A 27,201-nucleotide genomic window follows, 5' to 3' on the forward strand; every position below is an offset into this window, starting at 1 on the left:
GTCGCCTCGCCGCCGTTCTGGGGTGCTCGGAGCTCCCTCACCCTCATAGACCCCTGCTCGGTCGCCGCCGCTTGCGGCTCTTCCTTCCGCCATCATGTACGACGCGGACGAAGGTGAAGACGCCACGGCTACAGGCTGTTTTTTGCTGGGCCTTTTGTCGGTTCAGCCGGGAGCGGGAGGGCAGGGGAGCCGCTGGGCCTGCAGAAGGCGGCACCGGCGGTGCGGGTGGGGGTGCGCCTGGCGCGGCGGGATCTCCCGCAGGCTCCTGCGGCCCTTGGGAGTCAAGGGTCGTGCTAGGCTGTCCCTCAACTATCCGCGTGCCGGCGTCCCCTCAGCAGGCGACGAGGGGACACTGAGGTGGCTGGAGCCTGTCTGAACTGTTGTGTTTTCCTGGCAGATATGCAATATGATGAAGACGATGATGAAATCACCCCCGACTTGTGGCAAGAAGCCTGCTGGATCGTTATTAGGTGACTTCTAAAAGCTTGCTCTTAACGCTTCAACATATGTGCCCTCGGCCTTACAATGGTACCCAGTTCATGCTAGCAGTGTCTGAGGGAGCCTTCAAGGTTGGCTGTAATACATGTATTGTTTAAAGCTTGAGGGCTTTAAGCAGAAACGCTAGGGTTGTCATGAGGCTTTTAGAAGCCTTACTGACCCCCAGTGGGGTACACTGTTTTTGAGTGAAGTAAGAAGTGATACCATATCAAGCACATGATCTTGCCCAGTATTCTCACAGCTGGTACTGGATGTTAGGAAATCATTGCATAGCTGCTTCACTACATTAGTGTTTTTCTAGCAAGACATAAACGTCCAGGATGTGGGTTTCTTGTGACTGTTAAGGACTGAGATGCTGTGGGGAGCTAAGTGAAAAAATGTTTTTCTTGATACTTGTGTCTCTAATGAAAATAGGTATAACTGGTGGACAAGAGCAGGAGTTGCAACCAGAACAGTAGATCTGTGAGAGTGGTCGGTCCCACAGGCCATTTGGATGGAAAGTAGAGTTGAGAATCTTAGGAGGCAGAAGAAGGTCCTTTCTTTTGCAGCCTAGTGAAGAGTGCCTTCGGTCAAATGGATGGTAACTGAAGCTGCACCTCAATTACTACGAAGAAACACGTTTTTACTGTGAGGGTGATCAAGTGCTGGCACAGTTTGCCTGGAGAGGTTATGGAGTCTCTGTCCTTGGTAGTATTCAAAGGATGTCAGGACATAGGATGGATAAGGTTGGAAAAGACCTCAGAGATCATCAAGCCCAACATGTCACCTGCCATGATCTTAGGCTGTCAGCTCTTGGTGACCCTGTTTAATCTGGATTATAGGATAAAATGATCTCTAGAGGTCCCCTCTAATCTCAACCACTCTGTGATGCAGGTTTTCCTTTTCCATCTTCCTGGAAGATGGCAAGAAAGGTTTGTGGCTGAAAAGTTCTCTGCTGGCAAGATTCACCATGACAACAATATGATAGCCAGGGATGTGTTCCCTTTCTTGGGGAAACCCAAGGTTACTGGTAGAGGAGGTTCTTGAGAGTTTTCTTTAGAGACCTTGGCAGCAATGGGGCAGCAGCTGAGGTAGTGTGGGTTCCTTGGATGGCTGTAGAAATATGGGGTGAAGCAGCTTGCTGGCAGGAGCTTGTGCAGCAGGCATGTTTAGGTTATACCATTAAAAGTTAGGAATATTTTATTTTTTATCAGTTAGGTTGTTCTGGGTTGAAATTAGGAAATGCAGAAGCTAGGGGAAATCTCGAGAGTGAGCAAAGCTGAGAATCTTGTTGTATGTGGAATAATGAGAAGCCAAGCTAGGAGAAGTTCTGAGAACCGTTGACTTTGAGGCATGCACTTGGTATACTTCAGCTTGGAAAATAAGTTAAAGCAAAAGTGATTTGCATACATTGTTGAAAACTTCAGCTGAAGCCATTTTCACAGCGGTTTCAGTTGTGTTTCCATTGTAATTTAAGGTAGACAGTGCATACAGACAAAGTTTAGACGAGAGGTGACAACACGTCTGTCCCTTTGTAGTACCTGTGCCTTCAAATGCTGAGAAGTAATTAGCATTTTTGAGTGCTTGTGTTTGAAACCTACACCTTGGGAATGATTCTGTACTGTATTTTAAGGCTTTTGAAGGTTTTGTAATAAATACATCTTAAGCTTGTGGATGTATGAAGTAGGTGAATTTAGATCTCTTATTCACTAATACACTTTCTTTTTTGTTTAGTTCCTATTTTGATGAAAAGGGTTTAGTCAGGCAACAGCTGGATTCTTTTGATGAGTTTATTCAGATGTCTGTGCAGAGAATTGTTGAAGATGCTCCACCAATTGATTTGCAAGCTGAAGCTCAGCATGCCACAGGAGAAGTGGAGGAACCGGTAAGTGGAGACTCCCGTCAGAAGTGGTGTGTTTTTATAACGCAAAATCATTTTAGGTGTTTTTTTTTAAGCCCTCCTCTCAAGAGACAGAAATACATCTGAGTTTTGACACTGCTCATGCAGTCAATAGGCCAGAAGTATGAACTTGGAGTTCATGAGGTGTGCGGCCAAGTTTTCAGATAGTCAAGTATATGGCTTAGAAAAACATGCAAGAACTTTGTTATCCAAACTTCCCTCTCCTGTAGAGCTACTCTCTCCTGGTCATTAAATTGTTGATTGGGTTGAGAAATGACCAAGAACAATTTGCTGCTGCTTATTACGTTGTTGCTTACTGTATGAAACTGCACTGACAGGGGCGTAGTAGAGCAAGTCAGGCAGCCAAAAGCAACCTATATATTGGTGGGATACTGACTTTCAATAACTACTATGGCAAGAGGTTTATGGCTGAAAAGTTCTCTGTTAGCTTTCTTTGGCCAAAGTTAGGTCCTGGTTTTCAAAGGGTACCATTACTCATCCCCTTCTGTTGGCACCATATTCCAAAGGAGTCTGTGCTGTGTGACGGCTGTTCTGTAGTGAGTGTGCACCTTCTGTGCTTTCATCCTTGTGCCTCACGTGCTGTGATCTGTTCCCCTGCTATCAGTTACTACCTTGTTGCTTCTCTGCAGAGATTTAAAGCTGCTTTAGGATACCTGAGCATTGAATTTTCACAATTTCCTTGCATTTTTTTTCAGGCAAACACTTATCCTGTAGAGAGAATAACAGATTTCTTTTAGTTTCTTTGTTAGACAAATGCTTCATAAGCATTTATCTCACTGTAATTTTCCTTAATGCTATTCTTTCTATATTATTATAGTATTCTCTAGCTGCACAGTTCTGCAGTTGCTGTATGTTCACATATATACATGTGTGTACGTGGTTAAGGTTTGGATTGCAAACATAAATTCTTTTTGCCCAAAAGCTAGTATTTCACTTTCTCAAATCAAAGATTTTACTTTCTTAGTCTTACCTACCAAGTTTAAATTGTAGGAATAGGTCTAGATGTGAGAAGAAAGGAAGCTTGCTTTTTCCTTCAGAGTCAATTGCAGGCAAACTCTTGCCTTATTTGAAGATACCAGGCTAACCTGACAGTTTTGTTTCTCCTTCCCCTTCTCATCTTGGGAGACCACACATCTGAAACACTTAAAGTTACTGCTCTGTAGCTGCATATTTTCTTACAAGGTCTGATTCCCCTTACCAGATGCACAGTTCCACTTTGATAAGAGTATTGTTTTAAAATGCTGACTCCTGACTCCTTTATTTTAAATGCAGATTTAAGTGCTGTGAAGGCTCTAAGTCTTGTTGCAATAGGATTGTTTCACTGTAATACATGAAAGGATTTCTGTGGTACTAAACCAAAGCTGTTGTATTTTTCTTATGTGTGGGAGCAGAGCTTTACAAAAACTTGCACCTTTTTCAAGGTGTCAGCTATCTCATGTGTTAAAGCAGACTCCCCTTTTTGCATCATAAAACTAGCAGTTTTGTCTAAAGTTCTGTAGACAAACATGTAAATAGGCATGTGTAAGGTATATTCTGTTTGTTACTGTATTCATAACTTGGCAGATTTTGAGTTCATTAGGTCTTCTTCCTACAGAAGAGCTATTTGGGCACTTTGTTCTTCTCTTACCAAAGGTTTGGACTCATCAGTTTCCTTAGCCATTTTGCTTTTGATCTAGTCATCTGAAGAGGGATGGTTTCCATATCTTGAGCTGAGGACATGTGGCATCATTGGGTATTAAGCTCTAGTGCTGCTCTTGAACAACCAAAGTGGGTGTTTCTTCCACTACAGGTAAATATCTTGTTTTCCAGCCCCGGTATCTGCTGAAGTTTGAACAAATCTATCTCTCCAAACCTACACATTGGGAAAGAGATGGAGCACCATCACCTATGATGCCCAATGAAGCCAGACTGAGAAACCTTACGTAAGAATGAATTCTTAGTGGGCGAACACAAGGGGAGGCTGGCTCTGCATTATTAGTTGATAGTGTTTTTCAACTTAGTAGTGCCTTGGAAATTTAATACTGCTCTATTTAAATTTTGATGTCTAGATGTGAAATCAGATGATGATTAATGATTTGGTAATAATGCTTAACGTTACCAGTGAGTGCTTCAATTAACTGCATTCATTATTTTTCTATGCAACCTTGAGTAATAATTGCCAGGTAACACAATGGTGGTTTTATTTTATAGGTATTCCGCTCCCTTGTACGTGGACATAACCAAAACAGTTATTAAAGAAGGGGAGGATCAGTTACAAACACAGCATCAGAAAACTTTCATAGGAAAAATTCCTATTATGTTGCGTTCAACATACTGCTTGTTGAATGGCTTAACCGACCGTGATCTTTGTGAGCTGAATGAATGCCCGCTCGATCCTGGTGGCTACTTTATCATTAATGGGTCAGAAAAGGTAAGGGATTGTGTCTTGCACAGGCAACTTTACAGACACCGAAATGTCTGTTACTTGTTTCCCTGTGTTTTGCTGGGAGCCTAAGCTCTTTTATTCTAGGGGATCCCAGTTGCTGTGGGGGTGCTTGTGATCTTGTGGAAAGATGGGCCGTTCGTCCTCTGTTAGGACTTTCTTCCCTGAGGCATGTTTCCCTTCTTGAATTTCATAAATTGTTCTGCATTAAGTGCCACTAAGTACTATAGATCATTTCCTTTCCACTGCAGAGCAGCACACACTCTAAAATGAGTAATTCTTCCCTCAGAGCCTCCTCCAGTTTGTATAGGTGCATTTTGTTCTAAGAACAGATTCTTCCCTCCATTGCTGTGGATTCAGCTTTAGCAAATCATGACTTTTCCATGCTTTTGCCTCACCAACAGAATGGCCACTTCTTTGTAACTGATGCCTAGGCAAACGTAGCAGAAGAAACAGAATTCTACTGTTCTCCTTGGGAAAAGAAAATAAGAAAAAAATCTGGCTTTGATCATGGTGCTTAGATTCAAATGCCTGGTTAGTGCTTTGGCCTTGGAGGCAGATACTGAAATATTTTCTTTATCAGTGCTGTGCCTAAAGCTATCAGAAATGTCTCAGCACAGCTAGCAGCTGCAGTAAGTACATCATAGTACACAGTGTTCTTGGAGTATTTTCTTTTGGTTATTCTGTCTTAACTAGATGTATGTTTTGCTTAATATATTTTTAAAATGTATAGAGTATAATCCAATGCTCTTAAGACCCCCGAAGTGATAGTAGGAATATACTGATTGTTACTTTCAGCATACACTTGTCAGTTATTTACTCATGTTCTTGTTTCTAACACAGGTTCTGATTGCTCAAGAGAAAATGGCTACAAACACAGTGTATGTGTTTGCAAAGAAAGATTCAAAATATGCCTACACAGGAGAGTGTAGATCTTGTCTCGAAAACTCCTCTCGACCAACAAGTACTATATGGGTTAGCATGCTGGCCAGAGGTGGGCAGGTATGCCTAAGCAGTAATGACCCCTGCCCTGGGGTTTACCATAGTATCATAGTATCAGTCAGGGTTGGATGGGACCACAAGGATCATCTAGTTCCAACCCCCCTGCCATGGGCAGGGACACCCCACACTAGATCAGGCTGGCCAGAGCCTCGTCCAGCCTGGTCTTAAACACCCCCAGGGACGGCGCCCCAACCACCTCCCAGGACAACCCATTCCAGGGCTTCACCACTCTCATGGTGAAGAACTTCCCCCTCAATTCCAGCCTGAATCTCTCCAGCTTCATTCCATTCCCCCTAGTCCTATCACTACCTGATATCCTGAGAAGTCCCTCCCCAGCCTTCCTGTAGGCCCCCTTCAGATCCTGGAAGGCCACAATGAGGTCACCTTGGAGCCTTCTCTTCTGCAGACTGAACAGCCCCAACTCCTTCAGTCTGTCCTCATAGGAGAGGTGCTCCAGCCCTCTGCTCATCCTCGTGGCCCTTCTCTGGACACGTTCCAGCACCTCCACATCCCTCTTGTAACAGGGGCTCCAGAACTGGATGCAGTACTCCAGGTGGGGTCTCACCAGAGCTGAGTAGAGGGGGAGGATCACCTCCCTTGACCTGCTGGCCACACTTCTCTTTATGCAGCCCAGGATCTGATTGGTTTTGTGGGCCACAAGTGTACACTGAGAGCTCATGTTGAGCTTCTCGTCACCATAACACCATAAAACATAGAACACCATAAAAGGTGTTCTAGGAGTTTTGTTACTGTCCTGTCTCTCCATGTTGCTTGCTTTCAGGATTTTGAGAAGAAATTTATTCTGATGCTAACTTTTAAAGAAGATAAAGTTAAATGTAAATGTCATAAATTATGGTTTTCTCTGGGACCAAAATTTGAGGATTGAAACAAGGACTCAGTTTGTGTCAGGGTTTAGGACAAGACTGAAAAGTAATTTTAGAATCACTGAATTAGTTTTTATAAAATCCAAACAAGCTGTGTCTTGACTTTTGACAAAGGGCAAGAATAGGAGCACAAGCTTGTCTGACAGCCAAGCTAGTGTTTAGTGTTTTGCAGATCACATAATAATTCATATGTAATATCTAACTGTGACATCTCTAAGAGAAAATAACTGCTGTTCATAACAGCAGAAGGTATCAGTTCTTGTTCACCATTGCACTCAGTGCTCATTTACTGTTCCCAAATGTGCTCCAAAAGTAACTTTAGTTAGAAGCCTTACACCACTCTCACTCCTGATGCCTGTGACATGCTTAAATGGTTGTCTCTCTTTGTCCCATAGTGTTTGTTTCTTTCTGGGACAAGGGAGCAGCTACTTGAGTAACTGCAAGAATAGAGAGTCTTATACAGTGTATTGGAAAGCTGGGCTTAAGCTGACAGAAGGAAAGCTGAAGATGTATGACATTGCTCTTTACAAATACACAAAGGCAGAGAAACCACACATATGGATGAACAAACTGTTATTTAAATTCCTTTGTATCAGCAAAGACCTTCCAAGCTTTGCAGACTTCTAAAGTTAGAAAAGTTTTTAAAATAAGAAAGTAATTTCTGGAGTAAGGTTTCGAAGTAACTCCTTATATGGCCTGCAAAGAAGTCATGGTTTCCTGTAATGCTTGAGCAAACCTACTTACACTGTATCATCCACATCCAGAGAGGTACTTTGTTTTAAAGGCAAGATCATTTAATACACGTTTTTCCCTACCTTTTCAGGGTGCAAAGAAGAGTGCTATTGGTCAGCGCATCGTAGCAACTTTACCATATATCAAACAGGAAGTCCCCATCATCATTGTCTTTCGTGCACTAGGCTTTGTGTCTGACAGGGACATCTTGGAGCACATTATATATGATTTTGAAGATCCAGAAATGATGGAAATGGTAATACATGTTAAATAAGTTATTTTCTGCCTTGGCATTTGGTAATGTGTAGGTGTGGTTAATCATTCTTCAAAGTTTCATTTTCTAGTGGTAATTTATTACTTTATTGTTTTGTGGGTTGTCTGTTAGAAATATTGAAAGTTCTCTGCCCAAACCTATTGTAATGACTGTTTAAAGTGACAAAGTGCAATGGAAATTTCAAAGGGTTGATAAGTGTTTGGAGAGGTAGGGTCTTATCCTGCTGTCATTGACTTCAATTGTAAAATCCCAGTGTATACCTGAAACAGCAACAGGCCTAGAATGTACTTGAATCAGAACGATTTTCTGAAGTCTTAACTATTTTTAGTGTCCTTCCTGTGTGCTCCATTACTGTTTTCTACTGCTCTTGAAAAAGCTATTACAGTAAAGCCAGAACTGAATCAGTAATTAGCAGTTCCTGAAAAGAATCATTAGCAAATTACTGTGTAGCTTTCTTCAGCCCCAACAGGCCTCGGATGCTATAGGATTTTGCTGTGTTTTGTGCCTTAGGTCAAACCTTCTCTGGATGAAGCGTTTGTCATTCAGGAGCAGAATGTTGCTCTAAACTTCATTGGATCGAGAGGCGCAAAGCCAGGTGTCACCAAAGAAAAGAGAATCAAATATGCTAAAGAAGTCTTGCAGAAAGAAATGCTCCCACATGTCGGTGTCAGTGACTTCTGTGAAACCAAGAAGGCCTATTTTCTAGGGTATGTCAGTATTTTCTGTCACACATCTGCAGATGGACCCTAAATATAGATTTTTATTCACATATTTGTATAAAGTTGGAAGAAAGCACTGACCAGAACTTTGGTTTTAACTTTAGGGCACTGTTGTATTTTCATAGCTGAGAAAGGGCAAATGTGGATAAAATAGGGAAAAAAATTGAAACAAAACAAGCCTCTGACATTCTGAATCTCAAGTTAGTTGTGATTATAGTGACAAATTAATCTTTGTGCTGCCTGGACAGCATAGAGAGGTGGATAACTAATGCACAGATAACTACTGATAAGCTGTGTGTAACATATACCCACACTTTAATTAGCACAGCCTTTTTACCACTGCTTCTTGGTATGCAAATGAACTGTAGCATCAGGAGACATACCATTTTACACTGGATTCTATGTGCTTAAATGTTGCCCATGTTACAATACAGGACAGACATGTGGCAGGCGACACATTGCCATTATGATACAAATATTAATTTTTCTCTGTAGTTGCCTGAATTGATGAAGTCATTCACTTCTAAGGACACCAAAATGATTTAGAATGGACAGCCTTCAGGAAACAGCTCACTGATGTATCTATGATAGCATGCAATCCTTCTTGTGAATGTCTGCTGTCAATTTAAAACACAAACTGTCTTATTTGCTTAGGTATATGGTTCACAGATTGTTGCTGGCAGCACTGGGAAGAAGAGAGCTTGATGACAGAGATCATTATGGCAACAAAAGACTGGATCTTGCTGGGCCACTGCTAGCTTTCCTGTTCAGAGGGTAACTATAATATACATTTTCTTCAGAGATAATTAATGGCAGAAGCATTGCCAACTCTGTGCTTGTGAATGTCAGGCTTTTTGGTTGCATCTGATAGCCAGTCTTGGGCCACACAGCCTGTATCTTTTCAGGAGGTGAGTGATGCTTTTTCCAAATAGTAAAGGCTGAATTGGTAGCACACTATTGAAGCATGTTTCTTGGCATCTTCTTCTACAGAATGTTTAAGAATTTGCTGAAGGAAGTGAGAATATATGCTCAGAAGTTTATTGACAGAGGGAAGGATTTCAACTTGGAACTGGCAATTAAAACAAGAATTATTTCAGACGGTTTGAAGTATTCATTGGCAACTGGAAACTGGGGTGACCAGAAGAAAGCTCATCAGGCCAGAGCAGGAGTATCTCAGGTACAATAGCTGAGCAAGGCCATTTGTCAGGTTTACATTAGAGTAAAACTGTATTGGGGAAGAGTTTAACATTGCTAGGGAGCTGTGCATGTTGCTTGTTAAACAGCCATTTTTAAAAGGAAATTTCCTTAGCTGAAACAGATGAAGATCCAAATAGTTGAGTCTGATGTGGGGTTTGGGGAGTTTTTTGTTGTTTGGTTTTGGTTTTAGCTGTTGTGTTCACTGCTAAAGAGTTGGCCTAACTCTTGTAAAGGCTTTGTGTTAGAACATATGCTTGTGTGTCTGGTCAAGTCCCAGTCCCAAGGAATCTTTAGTGGGGAATGGATTTCCTTCTTTCAATTACTTTCAGTCTTTCACAGGTGGTTAAAGAAACTTGAGTGACACCTTGAGAGATAAGAGTTATCTAATCTACAGCTAATAATGAGCAGCACTGACTTTATTAGCCCAGAGCAGTGCTGAGTTAAGCCTGTTTCTCAAGGGTGGAAACAGGAGTCATACTTTAAATGCTGGTTCATCTTCTTGTCTGGAGCCCTGATGAGACTGTAATTTGGGGAAAGCAAAGTTTGGAATGGAACAAAGGTGGTAGCTGTCTCTGGATGGAGTGGTTTTGGTGTATGTGTGTGATGGGCTTGTTTGCTTTTTAAAAAAAAAAATCACATCTCAGACTGTAAATGTTCTTAAATTTTTGAGACTCTTTGAGCAGACTGAAAAGATGGTGAATGCTGAGTGCTCCTAGCAACGAAGTCATCTTAGCTTTTCAAACTCAGTTTAAAAATACCTCTGTGTCATTATACTAGCAAACCATCTGGGTGAAAGTGCATCTTAGAAAATATTTTTACAAGTATCATTCACTCTAGTTACCTGATCAAAATAAGCTATAGTACAAAACCACCTCCCTGCTTGGATGTTTATGCTGGGCTGTGCCATGGTATAAGTGTGGTCTGGAAACTTGTACCATCACAGTAATGATTAGGAGCTTGAGATTTTCAGGGTAAACAGTGTAATTCTCTAACAAAAATCAGTTCATTTCTAGAGGGCGTTGATCCTTTGTGGTAATGTATCATGATGCCTGTCAACAGCACACTTAGGAAGCTTTGACTCACTGGATTCCTTACCACCTGCAGGTGTTAAACCGCCTGACTTTTGCATCTACGCTTTCCCATCTGAGACGCCTGAATTCTCCAATTGGTCGAGATGGCAAACTAGCAAAGCCCAGGCAGCTGCACAACACTCTGTGGGGAATGGTTTGCCCTGCTGAGACCCCAGAGGTAATAAAAGGAGTATTTGCTTATTCGTGTCTAGCTGCTTTCATCTGCCTCTTTCTTAATAACCATGACATTTGTGATGATCACTTGCATATTTATTTTTTTAAATGCTGACATGAATATTTAGCTTTATGGCTACCTCTGTAGTTGAATGGTAGAAATGAAGTAGTCATAAGCATGTTTGACATCTCATTCATGGAGGACTTGAAGTTCTTGGATCTTCTTGGGGGAGTCTTTCAATCTGGAAATGCAAGTTAACTGTGTTTCTCCTAGGGTCATGCAGTCGGGCTTGTGAAGAACTTGGCTCTGATGGCTTACATTTCTGTGGGGTCTCAGCCATCCCCAATTTTGGAATTCTTGGAAGAGTGGAGTATGGAAAACCTGGAAGAAATATCTCCGGCAGCAATAGCTGAGTATGTGCAAATGGACCTGTTCAAACAGATTCAGTTCAGACCAGTTCAAACAAGGGTTTGGGTTGCGTTTGTTGTGGGATTTTTTTTCATTTATTTGTTTCTTTCCCTCTTTCTAGTGCTACCAAGATTTTTGTTAATGGCTGCTGGGTAGGAATACACAAAGACCCAGAGCAGCTCATGAATACCCTAAGGAAGCTCCGTCGTCAGATGGACATCATTGTGTCAGAGGTACAAATTTTGTATCTAGAATTAGGGTGCCTTTGGAGGAGAGAGGGTAATACAGTATCACAGTATAACTAAGGTTGGAAGAGACCTCGAGGATCATCGAGTCCAACCTGTCACCACAGACCTCATGACTAGACCGTGGCACCAAGTGCCATGTCCAGTCTCCTCTTGAACGCCTCCAGGGATGGTGACTCCACCACCTCCCTGGGCAGCACATTCCAATGACAAATGACTTGCTCGGTGAAGAACTTTCTCCTCACCTCGAGTCTACACCTCCCCTGGCGCAGCTTGGGACTGTGTCCCCTTGTTCTGGTGCTGGTTGCCTGGGAGAAGAGACCAACCCCTTCCTGGCTACAGCCACCTTTCAGGTAGTTGTAGAGGGCAAGGAGGTCACCCCTGAGCCTCCTTGATACTACTTTGCAAGCTCCAAGTAACATTCTTTGCAAGTCTCTTTCTGAACAGACTTCTAATTGCTTGTTTCTTTGGGTTTTTTTGGGGGGAGTTTGGTGCTTTTTGCTTTTTTGTTTGTTTGATGGTGTGTGTTTGTTGTTTGGTTGTGGTTTCTGTTGGTGATGGTGGGTTTGTTTTTTTTAAAGAGGACCACTCTGGAAATAGTCTCTTTAAATGCTTCTGTTTGTATGAGTGTTAATGCTTGTCCTGTGCTACCTATAGCATCTGTAAGGTGTTTCCTTTAAGGCACTTGTTATCCTGTTTTGCTTTGGTAATTCTGGTTCTGGGCTGACTTTGTACTCCCTGGGTGCTGGTTTCTTGTACAGGTCTCAATGATCAGAGATATTCGTGAGCGAGAAATCCGCATCTATACTGATGCAGGCAGAATTTGTCGACCCCTTTTAATTGTGGAAAAACAGAAGTTGCTGTTGAAGAAAAGGCATATTGACCAACTGAAGGAAAGAGAGTATAACAACTACAGGTGAGCTAGGTTTCTGACATTCATCTGAGTGTGTTTATTTCCCATCTTGGAAGCTGCAACTCAGATTGGACAAAGAAATGTTTAAAGCATGATGGTTTCTCTGCCTGGTAGTTTAATTAAGTCCTTTTTCCTGTTACTGCTGAACAGACTCATTTTATGTGTTAGTTGAGTATTTCAGACATTGGTTATTCAGTTGGCAGGATCTCGTGGCCAGTGGTGTAGTAGAGTACATTGATACACTGGAAGAAGAGACTGTGATGCTGGCAATGACTCCAGATGACTTGCAAGAGAAAGGTGTGGCATATTGTTCAACCTACACACACTGTGAGATTCACCCATCTATGATCCTGGGAGTATGTGCATCTATTATTCCTTTCCCTGATCACAACCAGGTCAGTGCATCACTTCTTACATCCTTCTTTAGAAACACCACTGGTGAACGTGTAGACCTTAATGTTCATATCTACTGGTCTTTCCTTCTCTGTCTAGTCTCCCAGGAACACTTACCAGTCTGCTATGGGTAAGCAGGCTATGGGAGTTTACATCACCAACTTCCACGTCCGTATGGATACACTGGCACATGTGTTGTATTACCCTCAGAAGCCCCTGGTAACGACACGCTCCATGGAGTACTTGCGATTTAGAGAGTTACCAGCAGGTGTGTTGTCAGTTACTGTGTATAAGGTACAAGTACTGCTGAACTGCAAATGCTGTGTGTAGAATATCTGACTGTTCAGCAAATGTATGTAATTTAAAAATTAATTGTGGGATAAATGCTGACTTGTAGCTGGACCACAAAAACATGTTGCTATTGTTTGTTGCATTTGAAAGTGCTTTATCCATATAGTCTGCTAAAATCTAACTGGACAGATGCATTTTTCTGTATTGGTATTTGCTAGGTTATTCACAAGGGGTCAGTCTTGACTCCTTCCTACCCAAAGCTGCATTTGCTGATACTGCATGGCTTTTGTGGGTGGAGATTTTATTTCAGAAAGGGTAGAGAATACAAGTTGTTTTGAGTTAAAAACGGCCTGTATAGTATGTGAGCATCCTTTCCAACCATTTGCCCTATGTATTGTAGGTATCAACTCCATTGTAGCCATTGCATCATACACAGGCTATAATCAGGAAGACTCTGTCATCATGAACCGTTCTGCTGTTGACAGAGGCTTTTTCAGGTAAGACTGTACCTATTTTATTTTTTTTTTAATTGATTAGGGGGAAAATAAAATCTACTGAGTTGTGCAGAGGGTCAAGGGAAGTTTATCTTAGGCCTGAAAACACCATTCTCCAAATCTTTGCACCCTGAGAAGCAATTTGCTTTTTTCAAACTTGTTTTTAAACAAGGGTGAAGGAAGCAGCACACTAGAAATGGTTAATGTCTACCTGTGTCTAAACACAGAGGATGAGCCTTTGTGTAACCTGACTTCCCACTCTGTCTTCCCAGCTTCTTCATTTGGGTCTTCACTATGTTTACTGTTCTTTATATGATGGCTATGTGAAAAAATATTTGGACTCTCTGCTGTTGCATACAATTCTTGCCAGTTATATGAACTCCTTAATGACAATACTGCAGTTTTGTAATACGGTCTTGTCTTTATTAGCATGAGAGCTCCTAACAGCGAGGGTTGGCATGAACTGCTGGGACAACTGGCAACTGATGTGACTTTGTGCATTATGGTTTTTAGCTGGCTGTGGTTAGCTGTATAGCTGGTCAGGGGGGTTCAGTTTTGTTCATTTTCTTTTGTCCAAGTTGAGCCCAAGAAGTGTGTGCATGGTTTCTTGGATCTACTGCCTTGCCATGAAGAATAGTTACAAGACTGTTGGACTTACGACTCCTGTGAAGCTTTTATGGAACCTCCTGTGCACATAGGCACAATTACATGTAGATACTGTGTATCTACTGTGGCTTTGGTGTGCTGCCATCTGAGGTAGCAAACAAAACCCTCTGAAGTCCCAGAAAGAAGCCTATATAAATCAGAAGTTTTCCACTACAGCTCAGTTGTACTGAGTGTGACACTGCAGTGTGGCAGCAGAAGCCTAAAAATGTTCACAAAATGGCAGGAGGAAGGAGAATAGCAATATGAGAATGCTGCTGATGTGAATAACCTTTATGAAAAGTAACTACTTGTGAGATGCCAAGCACATCCAAAGGTCTTTGTAATTCATAAAAATTAGCATGTTATCTATAGGTACTTCAGCAGTATCTGAAAAATGAGCATCAAAATGCTATTTCAAACTCTTTTGGTTGGCTGTTTTGTTTTGGGTTCCTCTTGGCAGTGATGGTCAGCTGGTCAAGACTTTAGAAGAAAGATTATGTCACATACCAACAGTTACTTGGTTTGGTTGTCATAAGTAGCTGTAGCTATAGTATATGATAAAAGGGTGGATATAGTGAAATCGAGAGGTACAGATGAGGAAAAATTATGCTGGTTTCACTGGAGAAAGCTTTGTAACTTTGTTTCAGATCTGTGTTCTATCGCTCCTACAAAGAGCAAGAGTCCAAAAAAGGATATGACCAAGAGGAAGTTTTTGAAAAGCCTACACGTGAAACTTGCCAAGGTGAGACAGAGGAGTGTATGCAGACTGAGTTATTGAATGAAGTGTTTGTGGACAAGGTTGTTAATGTTGCTGAACTGATTCATTCTTTTTTTGGGGCCATACAGCAGCAGTGTCTGTATTAATAGCAAAATACATCACGTGAGATTTTTGCATAAATTTATCTTTAAACGTTTTAGCAGCAGTCTGAAGCTGCAAGCATACTTGGTGAACTTCCAACGTCAATATGTTCAAAAATTGGAGTCTACTTTTCTCCTTTCTTTCATTTTCCCCAAGGTATGAGACATGCAATCTATGACAAACTTGATGATGATGGTTTGATAGCACCTGGAGTACGTGTGTCTGGAGATGATGTCATCATTGGCAAAACAGTAACGCTGCCAGAAAACGAAGACGAACTGGAGAGCACGAACAGACGTTTCACAAAGAGAGACTGCAGCACTTTCCTGCGAACTAGTGAGACTGGTATTGTAGATCAGGTCATGGTAACCCTTAACCAGGAAGGATACAAGTTCTGCAAGATCAGGGTGAGCACTGATGTCTGTGCTTTCTGCTGTTACTGCTTTTGTTCTGTATCTAAGTTACCAATTAAATTATTTACTATGGCTTGCAGGTACGCTCTGTAAGAATCCCACAAATTGGAGATAAATTTGCCAGCAGACATGGTCAGAAAGGAACCTGTGGTATCCAGTACAGGCAAGAGGTAGGGTTTAATTCTTTTTCCTTCTTAACATTTTATCTCTGATCTTTGTAGCATTGCAACTGCCTTAAGTGAGTTTTCTGTGGAATGCCTACTCAGGTACAATAGATTGACTTAAATTTAGCTAAAATATTATTAGAAAGGGACACAGCTGCTTCTTACGTGGTACTTCAGTGCCTTTGAAATGCTTTCAAAGATACAATTTGAATCCATGCAACGCTTTTTCTTAAAGCTGATATTCTGGGAAGTACTGACTGACTGTCTCTTTGTTCTAGGATATGCCCTTCACCTGTGAAGGCATCACACCTGATATAATTATTAACCCTCACGCCATCCCTTCCCGCATGACCATTGGTCACTTGATTGAGTGCCTTCAGGGGAAGGTAAGAACAATCTTGTGCTGCATGTCTGAGCAATATGAATGAAAATGGCTTGTTTGGGGTTTCTTTCTTTCTTTGTAAAGATACTGCTCCATGATAGGCATTAATCTACTGAAAAATCAGGGTCGTTCTCCAGTTACTTAATAGTAAAAGCAGGTTTCTTGAGGAAGACCTACCATCCTGTGAATTTTGTCAGACTACAGTGTACTCGGTTGCTTTTATTTCAGAAGTTTCCAGTGCCCTAGGAAAAGGAGTAGCAAAACTGTCAATACTGTGTGTTTCCTAAAATCTAGCTAAACATCATGTAGCTGTTAAACAAATCAAGTGATGGTGGTATCTTGGGCATGGAATCTCAAGTTCTGGCATTAGGAGTTAAAATTGAAACAGTTTAGTGTTACCTGCCCAGTCCTTTAGGAATCTGACAAACTTTGGCAAACCTGTTCCCTGCAGGTGTCTGCAAACAAGGGAGAAATCGGTGATGCTACACCTTTTAATGATGCTGTCAATGTGCAGAAGATTTCCAACCTTCTATCAGATTACGGCTATCATCTAAGAGGAAATGAGGTACAATCAAAGTGTCAATTCACTCTAGTGTTTTTAATACACATTTGATGCATAGTAAGCCTTACGATTCAGTGATTGCATTGACTACTTCAGGTCCTCTACAATGGCTTCACGGGTCGAAAAATCACATCGCAGATCTTCATTGGTCCTACATATTATCAGCGGTTGAAGCACATGGTAGATGACAAAATCCACTCTCGTGCAAGAGGGCCAATCCAGATCCTCAACAGACAGCCCATGGAAGGTAGATCTCGGTAAGGATGTTGATTAGTTTCTGTACAGTCTTTTCTCTTTCTTTGAAGTTTTTAGCCCTAAAAATTGGCTGCCACGTGCAGCTAGGACTGAGTTAGCTCTCCAGTTAGCCACTCATTTTCCTATGTTTGAGTTAAGATCATGCATTGGGTGCAAGTGTCAAGGTTTTGGTAGCAGGAGGTGTTGCTTGGGTAGCCACTCTGAGAAAAGGGCATGGGCTTGCTCTGTTCTGGCTCCAGCAGACGCGCCACTGGCCAGAGCTGAGCACATCAATGACACTGGTGGTGCCTCGGTGGTAACATATTTAAGAAAGATTAAAAAAACACTGCACAACAGCTGTGAGAGAGGATTGAGAAACTGCAAAAGGAGCAGCCCAGCAGACACCCAGGTCAGAGAAGGAGACGGAGAAGGTGCTCCAGGCACTGGAGCAGAGATCTCCTGCAGCCTATGGTGAAAACTGTGGTGAAGCATGTTGTCTGCCTGCAGCCCGTGGAAGACCAGGGCAAAGGAGATACTCACACTGGAGCAGGCTTCTGTCAGGATTTGTGGCCTATGAGAAGGGCCCATGCAGGCACAGCTGGTGAAGGATTATCCCATGGGAGGGATCCCACACTGGAGTAGGGAAAAAGTGAGGAGCAAGGAACGACAGAGAGGAGCTGTTATGCATTGACTGCTACCCCCATTCTCCCTATGGCCACTGAGAGGAAGAAGTTGTGAATCAAGTGAAGTTAAGCCTGGGTAGAAGGTAGAGGAGAAGATGTTTTTCACCATCCTACTCCATTTTTAATGGGCAATAAATTAAACTAGTTTTTCCCATTCTGAGTCTGTTTTGCCTGTGATGGTCATTGGTAAAGTGATCTCACTGGTTTTATCTCAACCTAAGTGCTTTTCCAACTTGTTTTTCCCCTGTCCTATCAACATGGAAAAGTGAGAGAACTGCTTGGTGGGCATCTGGCAGCCAGCCAAGATTAAATCCACCACAGATAAGTAGAGGATGATTTGTTTACCTCATTTTGCTATACAGTTGTGCTGTGGCTGTTAGCTGATGCTGCTTTAACAATGCTCAGCAACAGTAACAAACTGCTGTGTTTGCATTGTTGCAAACAGTTTTATTCTGAGGTGTTCGAGGACGAACAATGCACACACAGCCTTTCTCCTGCCTTGTGACAAGGATGTTGTGTTTCTGATAGGTTACTTGTTCTGCCAACAAGAGATGTGTTTTGCCAATGCACTCAAAAGCTGAGGTGTTTTTCCTTTCCTCTTTTCAGTGACGGTGGCCTTCGTTTTGGAGAGATGGAACGAGATTGCCAGATTGCTCATGGGGCAGCCCAGTTCCTGAGAGAAAGATTGTTTGAAGCTTCAGACCCCTACCAAGTCCATGTCTGTAACCTCTGTGGAATCATGGCGATAGCAAACACAAGGACTCACACCTACGAGTGCCGGGGATGCCGTAACAAAACCCAGGTACGTGTGGTTTGCACCAGCCAGTGCTTCGCTTTGTGGGTAAGAGGAAATGCCACTTGGGTGAACAGGAGGATAGGGAAGTAAATATTTGGAGAAGCACCAGCACAACTGCTATTTTAGTTTCGTAACTGTTTTAAGTGTTTATAGTATCCTAGTTCATTTGGATGTTTCCTTATTAATTTTATAGTGTTGGCTTGTCACTTGGCAGGAAATGCTGTTCAGATATTTTGCAGTGCAGGGATTTCAGAGACTTTAAACCTCGAGAGCTTATTTTTATAAGTCAGAATCACAGGAATCTGGAGCCATCGCCCTTGTGACCATCCCCATGAAGATATTCATGCTTGCGGAAGTGGGTACCCATGGGAGGTCTTTTGTGTTGCACTTTTTTAGTAGAAAAGGGCTCCCTAGAGTGTTTGGTTACAGAATGATGTCAAGGGAGAGTGATGGCAGAGATAAAAATAGTTGCTTTAAACAGGCTTGTATTGTGTTAGGGACAGACTGCTGAAACTCCAACAATGGCATTGTGAAGTGCGCTGGAAATATTAACTGCATTTACTGCACGTCAAGCACGCTTTGCTGTGCACATGGTCCATTGTTAAACGGCTCTTATTAAAGACCAGATCCCTTGGCTGCAGGTTTTAACATTAAAAACTTGTTCTGGATAGCTGCTGTGTAGACTCTACCAGTCTCAGGCTTCCCTCTGTGCTTTGTTACAGTCTGTGAGCAATTCTTGTTAAATGCTTTCATGCATAACTTCACTTTTTGAGCCAAAAGCTTGACAAGTTATTTGTGCAGAGGGTGGTGGAAGTTGATGCTTTAGGAGTGCTTATCACAGCCTTTTGAAACCTCTTTCCAGATCTCTTTGGTTCGAATGCCCTACGCCTGCAAGCTCCTCTTCCAAGAACTGATGTCTATGAGCATCGCACCTCGTATGATGAGTGTTTAGCCCGTAGAAGGGCTTTTTAAAAACACATGGTGAGACTGAAGTGCTTGAGTTTTGTTTCATTCTGTGTACGCTGCATTTAAGATAGTTTCTCATCTGCTGTGTGCTGTTCAAAAGTATGTTTATTTCTTGTAAATAAAAACTAAAATTTGTAGTCAAACTTGTGAGTCTCTTTATTTGTGTGTCTGTGAAAGAAGTGTGCAAGCAAATCGGTAATCAAAGTATAAGGGAGTTAAGAGGCAATGATTAGTGAGCTAGAAAAAGGCAGAGGTTGCTGCTTTCCAAAGTATTAATTTTAAACTGTGCTTAAGTGAAAATCCTCACATCACATCACAGCTCTGCACCATCATCTGTGGAGAAACAAAAACACGTTATGCTTTATACTGTTCTGAGGGGTACTATAGTTTGGGCAGTGGCACAGTGAGTTTTCTGATGGCGTGGTTGAGGACAAGGCCTGGCAGCTCAGTCCTGACCCCTCCTTCTTTCTTCCTTCCCTACTGCAGGGCTACAGCAGTAAGAGGATGGTAATAGATGGCATTTTTCTTTGCTGAGATCACCTTGACACAGAGGCAGAGTTCCTGACTGAGAGGTGTGTAGCTATGGAGAAGCTTGTTAGTTCTGACAGCTTGTTCTATTAACGTTATCAATTTCCTTTAAGTTATTGTGGACTGCCCGGCTGTTGCTGAGCTACAGCATGCTTGCTGGGGAGCTTTCCTACAGCTGAAAAGAAACAGCTGTGAGGTGTGACATGTGTATAAGCAATAAACTATGAGGCAATACATGTGGTTCTACAGCCTTGCAGCACTTAATGTGAGAGGAGGAGCAAACATCTTTTTCTGGAGCATAAGTGTGCTGCTCCTGGCACAACTTGGTAAAATTCAGTTTCATTCTCATCATGAATAAGATGTTTGAAAAGGGATTAAAGAGTAGCTAAAACCTTTAGCAAGGCTCCTATGTGTAAGTGATACTGGGATTCATTTTATGCTCTTATTTCAGTGTCAGGTGCTGTTAATATTCTCCTAAAAGGAAGTCTTTCAGCTTTTCAGAAATACAAGGACACAGAAAATCAAGATTAGTCCATTCAGATAAAGCTTCTGGGATTAAAACAGGATTATGTCCAAAAGTGGATTTGAGCAACACAGTATTCTCTGAGTAGATGCTTTGTTCCCAGTGCTTCTACCTCTGACACGGTTACAGTGACTGTTCCAGCTCTCTGGATTTACTGAAAAGCACATGTGACCGTGATACTAAGCCATCCTCCATGCAGCTGGAATGGAGGTGGTTGGTTTGCCATCAGGTTTGCATGTAGCCTGGCAAGGGACCTGGGTTTGAAAAGTTATTGAGGGCTGGTTTTAGGTACTGCCAAAGACCTGCTGTTGGCACTCTTGCCATTTGCAGGGACTGCATCCCCCAGCCTGTACTGATACCAGGGATTGCCCTGACCCAAGGTGCAGGACCTTGCACTTGGCCCTGTTGAATTGCATGAGGTTCAGGTGGGCTCACTTCTCCAGCTTGTTTTGCCAAACCCAGTAAAAGCTGCATGTTAAACTGGTATTTCTGCTGTGCTTTTTTTCTTCCCCAGAGAGCATTAAAGAGGTGATTCTTCTGTATCACAGAACTGAAAATGCTGCTGCTGAGTGTTCAGCCACACTACCTACCTTTGGTCAGGGCTATTTCATGCAGAGTTTCCACAACATGGATTTTTGCAGAAGCTGTTGCCTCTCCTTTGGCATTTGATGCATGGCACTCATACTCTCCAGCATCCTCTTTACTCAGAGGAGATATCTAGAGGAAGAAACACATCCCCCAGTAAGTACCCTATGCATAGGTAGAGTGAATCTGCTTTAAGGTACCTTACATCACTTGTTAATTGCTTGAGAGGTACTCAGATGAACAGTGCCAGTTAAACCTTAGGGAAGCACACTGTGATTTTTCCTCTGTTTGTTCTGAACAGTCTGATTCAGATTGTGGTGGCTCTCTCCACGAAGGTTTGGGACAAGCACATGCTTCCATGGGTCAGTCTAGCTTTCTTCCTTGCTAGGCCAGACTCTGTGTGCTGTAATGCACTCTCCTTTTATTTTACTGTTTGCTTAATTTGGAGATGTGTCAGTCTTGCATGCTTGGAAAGGAGAAAGAGGCAGGAGGAGAAAGCCTTTCTGTAATCAGTTCAGCAAAATCATCATCTCAAACCTTTCCCTCCCCATTTTTTCTACCTCTGCTTCTGCAAGTGGTGTGGGAACTAACACCCTAAGCTGTGCTCCCTTGCTGCCAGCTTCTGGCTCACAGCTGCTGCCTTCTGCTCTGAGCTGTTCTCAGGCAGGTCCTATGGAAAGATACTTTTGCCAGATCTACAAGGGCTCCTTAGTTGTGGGTGTGTCTTAAGGATACCCTGTCTCTGTACTGATTCCTTCCTAAACAGGAAAGCGTCTTCTTCCTCCTAATGGCAACAGGAAGTACAGACATACAGAAAGGAGAACTTTATTTAAGTCTTGCCTTCCCTGATCATACAACACATGCCTCTGCTGCACACAAAGTACTTACGAGCACCCAGCCAGTCACTTCGTGTTTCTCAGGGCCCCCTCGTGTCTGGATAGCCAAGTTTTCCCGGTCCCCAGGCAGAAGCTCCATCCTCTGGACACCATACTGTCCCCGAATTATCTAAAGAGAAGGGCAGAAAGATAGAAGAATTTTGGGTCTTACTTCTGCTGGAACTGCCAGGACTAGACCGACACAAAGACAAGATCAACAATGGTTTTACACAAATGGGTTTTGTGCAGCAGCAGTGGGGTTTTTTGTGATGTCAGTGTTTCACCTTATGCTCTGTCTACTGCAGCCCTACTATCCCAACACCTCAGCACCTGCACTGAGGCCACTTCCCCCTTGCCTCAGCAGGAATGGATAAAAAGCAGCACAACTTTCCGCTGTGGGTGGTGCTAGGCAAGTGTGCTCTGCACCAATGGTCTCACAGGACTCATGTGCACATTCCCAGGGGTGTGGTTGGCCCATCAAATGATGTTTGTACTGAACAAGGAGCAGATGGCTACCTACATCTGCTCCTAGTCATACATCAATCCAGTTCTACAGGCTGGAGCAGAGCTGCCTTCTGGTTTGAGACTTGGGGGGCAGCAAGAGCTGGCTGTTGTCCTCATTTTGGAGAAGCTTCCCTACAACTTTCCTGACAATAGGGCTTTTTAGCATAGCAGTAGCAGGGTATTGACTGTCTGCATATTGCTCCTGGAATGGATTCTCCTTATATGACCCATCCTCTGCCCCAGATTTCAGCAAAAGCCCTGCAGATTTCTACTGCTGCAAACCAGGGAGTCCCTCCTGGTGGGCCCAGCATCCACGAGGGAGCAGCAGTGCAGTCACTCCCCAGGGCTGTGTATTCCAGCCCAGAGCACAGTGTGGGATAAGTGGTGCTCAGCCCTTGTTATCAGCAGGTCAAGCAGTCTCAGCCATAAGGTAAAGCAAAGCAGGGCAGCAAGGACAGTCAGAGTAAACATGATGTCTGCTTGTAAACAACCACAAAGTGGTGCCTGGGTCAACTCGCCTACATTGCCTGTTCACCCAGCACTCTGCTCTGGGCCTCCTAAGAAGAAAGTTTGCTGTCTCTGAACAAAGCACACTGGGCCTATCTAGTTTTGTTCTCTGCAGTATTCTCAAGCCAGTGTTGTTTCAGCCTAATTTTAATACTCCTTCCCAGTGTCCCCAGATGTGTGGCACATGAAGAGAGTTCAGGGGCCAAGCAGTGGCTCTCAGCCCTATGGCTCAATCCTCTCTACTGAGTATTGGCCCCTGCCCTAAGACAGGTGCTACTAGCACGCTGCCAAAGTCAGCACGCTGATAGCTACTGGAGATAACTGGCTCATGTAGTTCCTGTGCCTGACACGGGTGAGCCATATCCAACCACCTCAGAGTCACTGCTGCCAGCAGGGTGACAGCAGGTCAAGGGACATTCCCTGCGTGCTCTGAATACCAGGCACTACCAAGAGAAACACAAGTCCTTTTCTGCCTTAGGATCAAGAGAGTTTAGAATAAGCAACGACTAGACTAAGCAAAGCCAGATGTTTGGGGGTGGACAGAAACGCACAGAGGGGAGAACTCATCAAAGATGTGTTTCTAAGGAAGCATCATCTATGGCCTTGATGCTTACCAGGCAGTCCCAACTGCCTCAAGTTTTCTGTGCTCTAAAAGCTCCTTGCAAGGTCCTTACCTTGTTCCAGATGAGGACAGGGGTTGGGATGCCCATGACTTCACAGCTCAGGTAGATCTGTGCTCCTGTCACATTCCAGATGTCCTTAGGAGGGGTGACAATGGAGGGTCCTGCAAAGAGAAAGAAATGCTTCTGAGCACTGAGTTACTGCAAGCCTGTCTCCTTCCTGGCTTTTTAAGTGGGACCAATGACTTCTGATGGATTTTGAGGATGAGGCAGGGGGTGTCCTTGCTTGCAGCAAAGCTAGCTGAACTGATCCCACATCACAGTGCTTCCCTCTCCAGGGCTATACATGCATCTGACCTTAAGCTGTTCAGGCTGATGGGCACACGCCCCAGATGAAAACGCAAGTGTTCAGCACTTCAGGTGATCCATCCACCCACTCAGAAGACTGAGATTAGAGGTAAGGTTGTGTTTGTGGTCTGTTATCTCAGGGACTGAGCAGGACTTAATTGTTGTCTCTGCTCACCATGCTGTCACTAAATGCGTTGCTGATGCTTGACACATGGAGGAAAGGACTCCCCAGGAAACAGGGTGGATCCCATTCATGCTCCTATGCCATGGAAAACTTGGCCAGCCTTGCAGCATCCTTTTTTCCCAGCGTGATTTTAATCTGCAGCAACGCCCGCGAGAGCTGGCTGTCAGAATTCAGTGTACCGCTGCTCCTGTTTTACCTGTGTGAAGTATGCAGCCAAAACCAGCTAGCTGGAGGGCGGCAGATCTCTCCTTGGGGGTATCTGGGAAGGGACCAAGTGAATGCAGGACTCCCTTTTTCCCCAGAGAGTTCCACTCTGGTTAAACCAGAAGTTGTTTCCAAAGCCAGATGGGAGAGAAGCTATTTTGCAGATCTGTCTGGAGATGTTTACCCCTCAGGCTGGGAAATGTTGGAGACATGACCCATATCCCAGGAAGGGAAGAATGGTCTTTTCTGTTCAATCCCCCATTAGTTGGGTTGTTTTGCAGAATGCAGCTATTAATTCCCCACAATAGGAAGTGCAGACCAAAGGAGCACATAGTGTTTATTTCCACTTATTGATAGCTTGAAGAACACAGCAGCTTTTCCCCTAATGCTCTGAAGATGCAGGCAGTAACAGGAAGCTGAAGGTCCCATTAGGTTCCACCAGGAGAAGACATTTACTATGCAAACAAGATTCCAGAGCCATCCTGACTGAAGCCCCTGGGTATGCTGGCTCACAGAGCCTGGCTCATTCCTACCTCATAAAAGAGGGGCAGATTTGGGTCTTGATGTTCCTGGGGTCCTGAATATGCACTGACCTCTGCCCTGCAGCTCTCTTGCAGGCTGTCAGAAGCAGGTTTCAGGTGCATCTCACTACACCACCATCTTCCAGCAGAAAGCTAGTGGTTCTTTTCATCCTTGAGACCTGGGGCAGATCCACACTGGTATCATCAGCCAGAGGACGTGAGCCATCCCTCTGGGCTCCCCAAGGGGTACCAAGGTGGCTCCTCAGTCCCGAGCAGCTGATGTGATCTCAGGAAAGTGTTTACTCTTCTTATCGAAGACTTCTCTTTCTAGGAATGACTGTACACAGCCTGCTGATGGGAAGCTGATAAGAAACTGGGGTGGCTGCAATCCAGATTCTCCATTATAGGGATATCTTAATCCTGGTTTTAACAGCAGATAGCTGTGAAGAAGCAGGATAGTTTTTAAAGCCAGACAACGGTTCAGGGCTGGTTTCCTGGCAGACATCACAACATGGTTGCTCCAGATATGCACAGAAATGAGTCCCTCAGCTGAGAAGAGGATTTAAGTGGGGTTGCATTACATGGCTTACCCTGTTAGCTGTGGTGCTGCATTAATTGATTCCTGTGCACTGGCCAGGAGAGGGGTGTGTTGGAGACAGAGCACCCTTTCCCAAATGGAAGAGTGCTGGACATATCCTTTTCCTAGGTGGCCCAGAGCAGATCCATACTTCCAGATCATGCCCAACTCTGCACTCCCAGCAGCACCCCAGTGGAGGCTGTTCCCTTGAATACAACCACAGTGGTACAGTGGGGTGAACCATGGAGCTAAGCCTCCCTGCCCACAGCACTGCCTAGCCCCTGAGCAGCTGTGGCCAGCCCAAGGTATTGCCATCCCCATGATGGGGCCACCTCAGGTCATGCACTCTGCTCCCCTTCCCCAGCAGAGCTGTTCCATTTCCTGCACAGCCCTGCTGTTCTTTTTCTGGTGTCCTTTGAACAATAGGGACAATAGGGGGCTTGGCAGCTCTGGTGGATTCTGGATGTCCCCAGGCAGCTCAGCTCACCCCCTGCTCTGCAAGGATTTCCAAGAGATGTGCACTCAGCACAGTCTGCTGCTGCTGCCTCCTGCTCCAGCCATGCAAACCTACAGGCAAAGTGCCCTTCCTAGGGCAGAGCTTGGGGCCTGCCCCTGAGAGGCAGAGCTACACTTGCCCCTGCATGACACTGTTGTCTTTATCACAGGTCACAGAGGTTCTCCCTGAGGCAAGAGAAACACAGCTGCCCTCAAATTACAACCATATCCAATCATCTCCTGCTGCAGAAAAGCAGAGATCCCAATTCCTACATTAAAAGCCAGGTGGATTTTAAGGCACCATTACAGTCTTTCAGGATCTGGATCAATTCTTTCCCAGTTGGGAACTGGCAGCATTCAGGGCACTGGTAAATCCATTGCCTGAGGTGTCTCTTGACTGCCAGAGCTTCCCCTTGTGTCAAGGGCCAGGACATTCTCTGCCTGTGGATGTTTGCTCACCCTGCCAGTAGCAGGTCACACAAGGATATTTCTGCTGACAGGGTAAAAGAGAGGGAATTTCTACCCACCTCCCAGGCAAGGAGAAATTGTTTGTCTTCCCTGAAAAGGGGAATTGCCTGCACAGCTTCACAGCAAAGCTCCAGCTGGCTTGGCACAGTGAGAGCCTGGCCATTGCAAGGCGGCCCTGAGCTGAGCTTGGGAGGTACATTCTGATCTAACCAGGAGGAATGTCAGACTCTGCCTTTGGCTGCAAAATGAACTGGGAGCATTCACAGGCCTCCTCCTCTATCCGGCACAGCCTGAGGCCAGGAGGGGGAATACACATCCCCACATCCCTAGAGGTGCAGCAGTGTCATGGGAAGAGTCAGTGTGGTCTCTTGGGATATTTGACTGAAATCCAGACAACCAAAACTCTAGAGCTGGGCTTCTTCCTCTGTTGAAAATAAATGAGAAATGCCAGGAAGTCAAATTTGAAGTCAAATCATGACAGGCCACATCAGGTTGGCATCCAGGTGTATGGCAGCCACCCTGCCTACTGCCTGTTTTGTTCTCTCGTGCTCTCTCTCATGCTCTCTCCCACAGTCCCTCAAAGCAGTCCCTTGTACACAGCTGATGAATTGATTTTGGCTAGCATGGAGACCTCTGGCCCTCATCTTACTGCCTGACTCCTAGAGACCTTGCTGCAGGTTGCACCTGCTGATGAAAATGGTCACCACCATCACTGTGGCTGAGAAGTCTCTGCTCTCCTTCAGGGAAGGAGCCGGCGCACCGTGGATGTGCTGGACGCTCCCTGTCTGGACTTGTCCTGAAGGTGCAGGAGCTGCTTGGCCAAGAGGACAGCACAGGCTGTTGATGGAGATCAGCTGCTCTCTGCAGGCACTTCAGGCATTTCCTCCTTGCTCTGCCCATTGTTCACAAGACAAATAGCTCTCCCTGGCCCGGGAAGGGGC

General features: G+C 44.1%; 2 protein-coding genes across 2 annotated transcripts in view; one reads left to right on the plus strand and one right to left on the minus strand.

Moving 5' to 3' along the window:
• POLR2B (RNA polymerase II subunit B) lies at nt 1-19,464 on the plus strand. The gene is made up of 25 exons (XM_068137336.1): nt 1-113; nt 398-470; nt 2,212-2,362; nt 4,208-4,320; nt 4,589-4,808; nt 5,664-5,822; nt 7,530-7,694; nt 8,223-8,419; nt 9,086-9,205; nt 9,422-9,608; nt 10,733-10,876; nt 11,147-11,286; nt 11,403-11,514; nt 12,288-12,442; nt 12,636-12,834; nt 12,932-13,100; nt 13,524-13,620; nt 14,910-15,004; nt 15,278-15,528; nt 15,615-15,704; nt 15,977-16,084; nt 16,532-16,645; nt 16,739-16,899; nt 18,166-18,361; nt 19,218-19,464. Exons 1-25 carry the CDS (start codon nt 95-97, stop codon nt 19,305-19,307), a joined length of 3,525 nt encoding a protein of 1,174 aa, XP_067993437.1. The 5' UTR covers nt 1-94; the 3' UTR covers nt 19,308-19,464.
• The window catches only part of IGFBP7 (insulin like growth factor binding protein 7), a 17,100-nt gene continuing 9,351 nt past the window's right edge, over nt 19,453-27,201 (minus strand). Inside the window, exons 2-5 of the mRNA XM_068137351.1 lie at nt 23,518-23,627; nt 21,846-21,962; nt 20,963-21,089; nt 19,453-19,654 (exon numbers count right to left, since the gene is read on the minus strand). Of these exons, the coding sequence (XP_067993452.1) occupies nt 19,635-19,654; nt 20,963-21,089; nt 21,846-21,962; nt 23,518-23,627 (374 nt within the window). The 3' untranslated portion in view covers nt 19,453-19,634. The remainder of the gene's footprint in view (nt 19,655-20,962; nt 21,090-21,845; nt 21,963-23,517; nt 23,628-27,201) is intronic.

The sequence above is a fragment of the Melanerpes formicivorus genome, unplaced genomic scaffold, assembly GCF_026170545.1.
Source record: "Melanerpes formicivorus ecotype bairdi unplaced genomic scaffold, bMelFor1.0.p_v2 SCAF_4, whole genome shotgun sequence".
NCBI classification, from domain to species: Eukaryota; Metazoa; Chordata; class Aves; order Piciformes; family Picidae; genus Melanerpes; species Melanerpes formicivorus.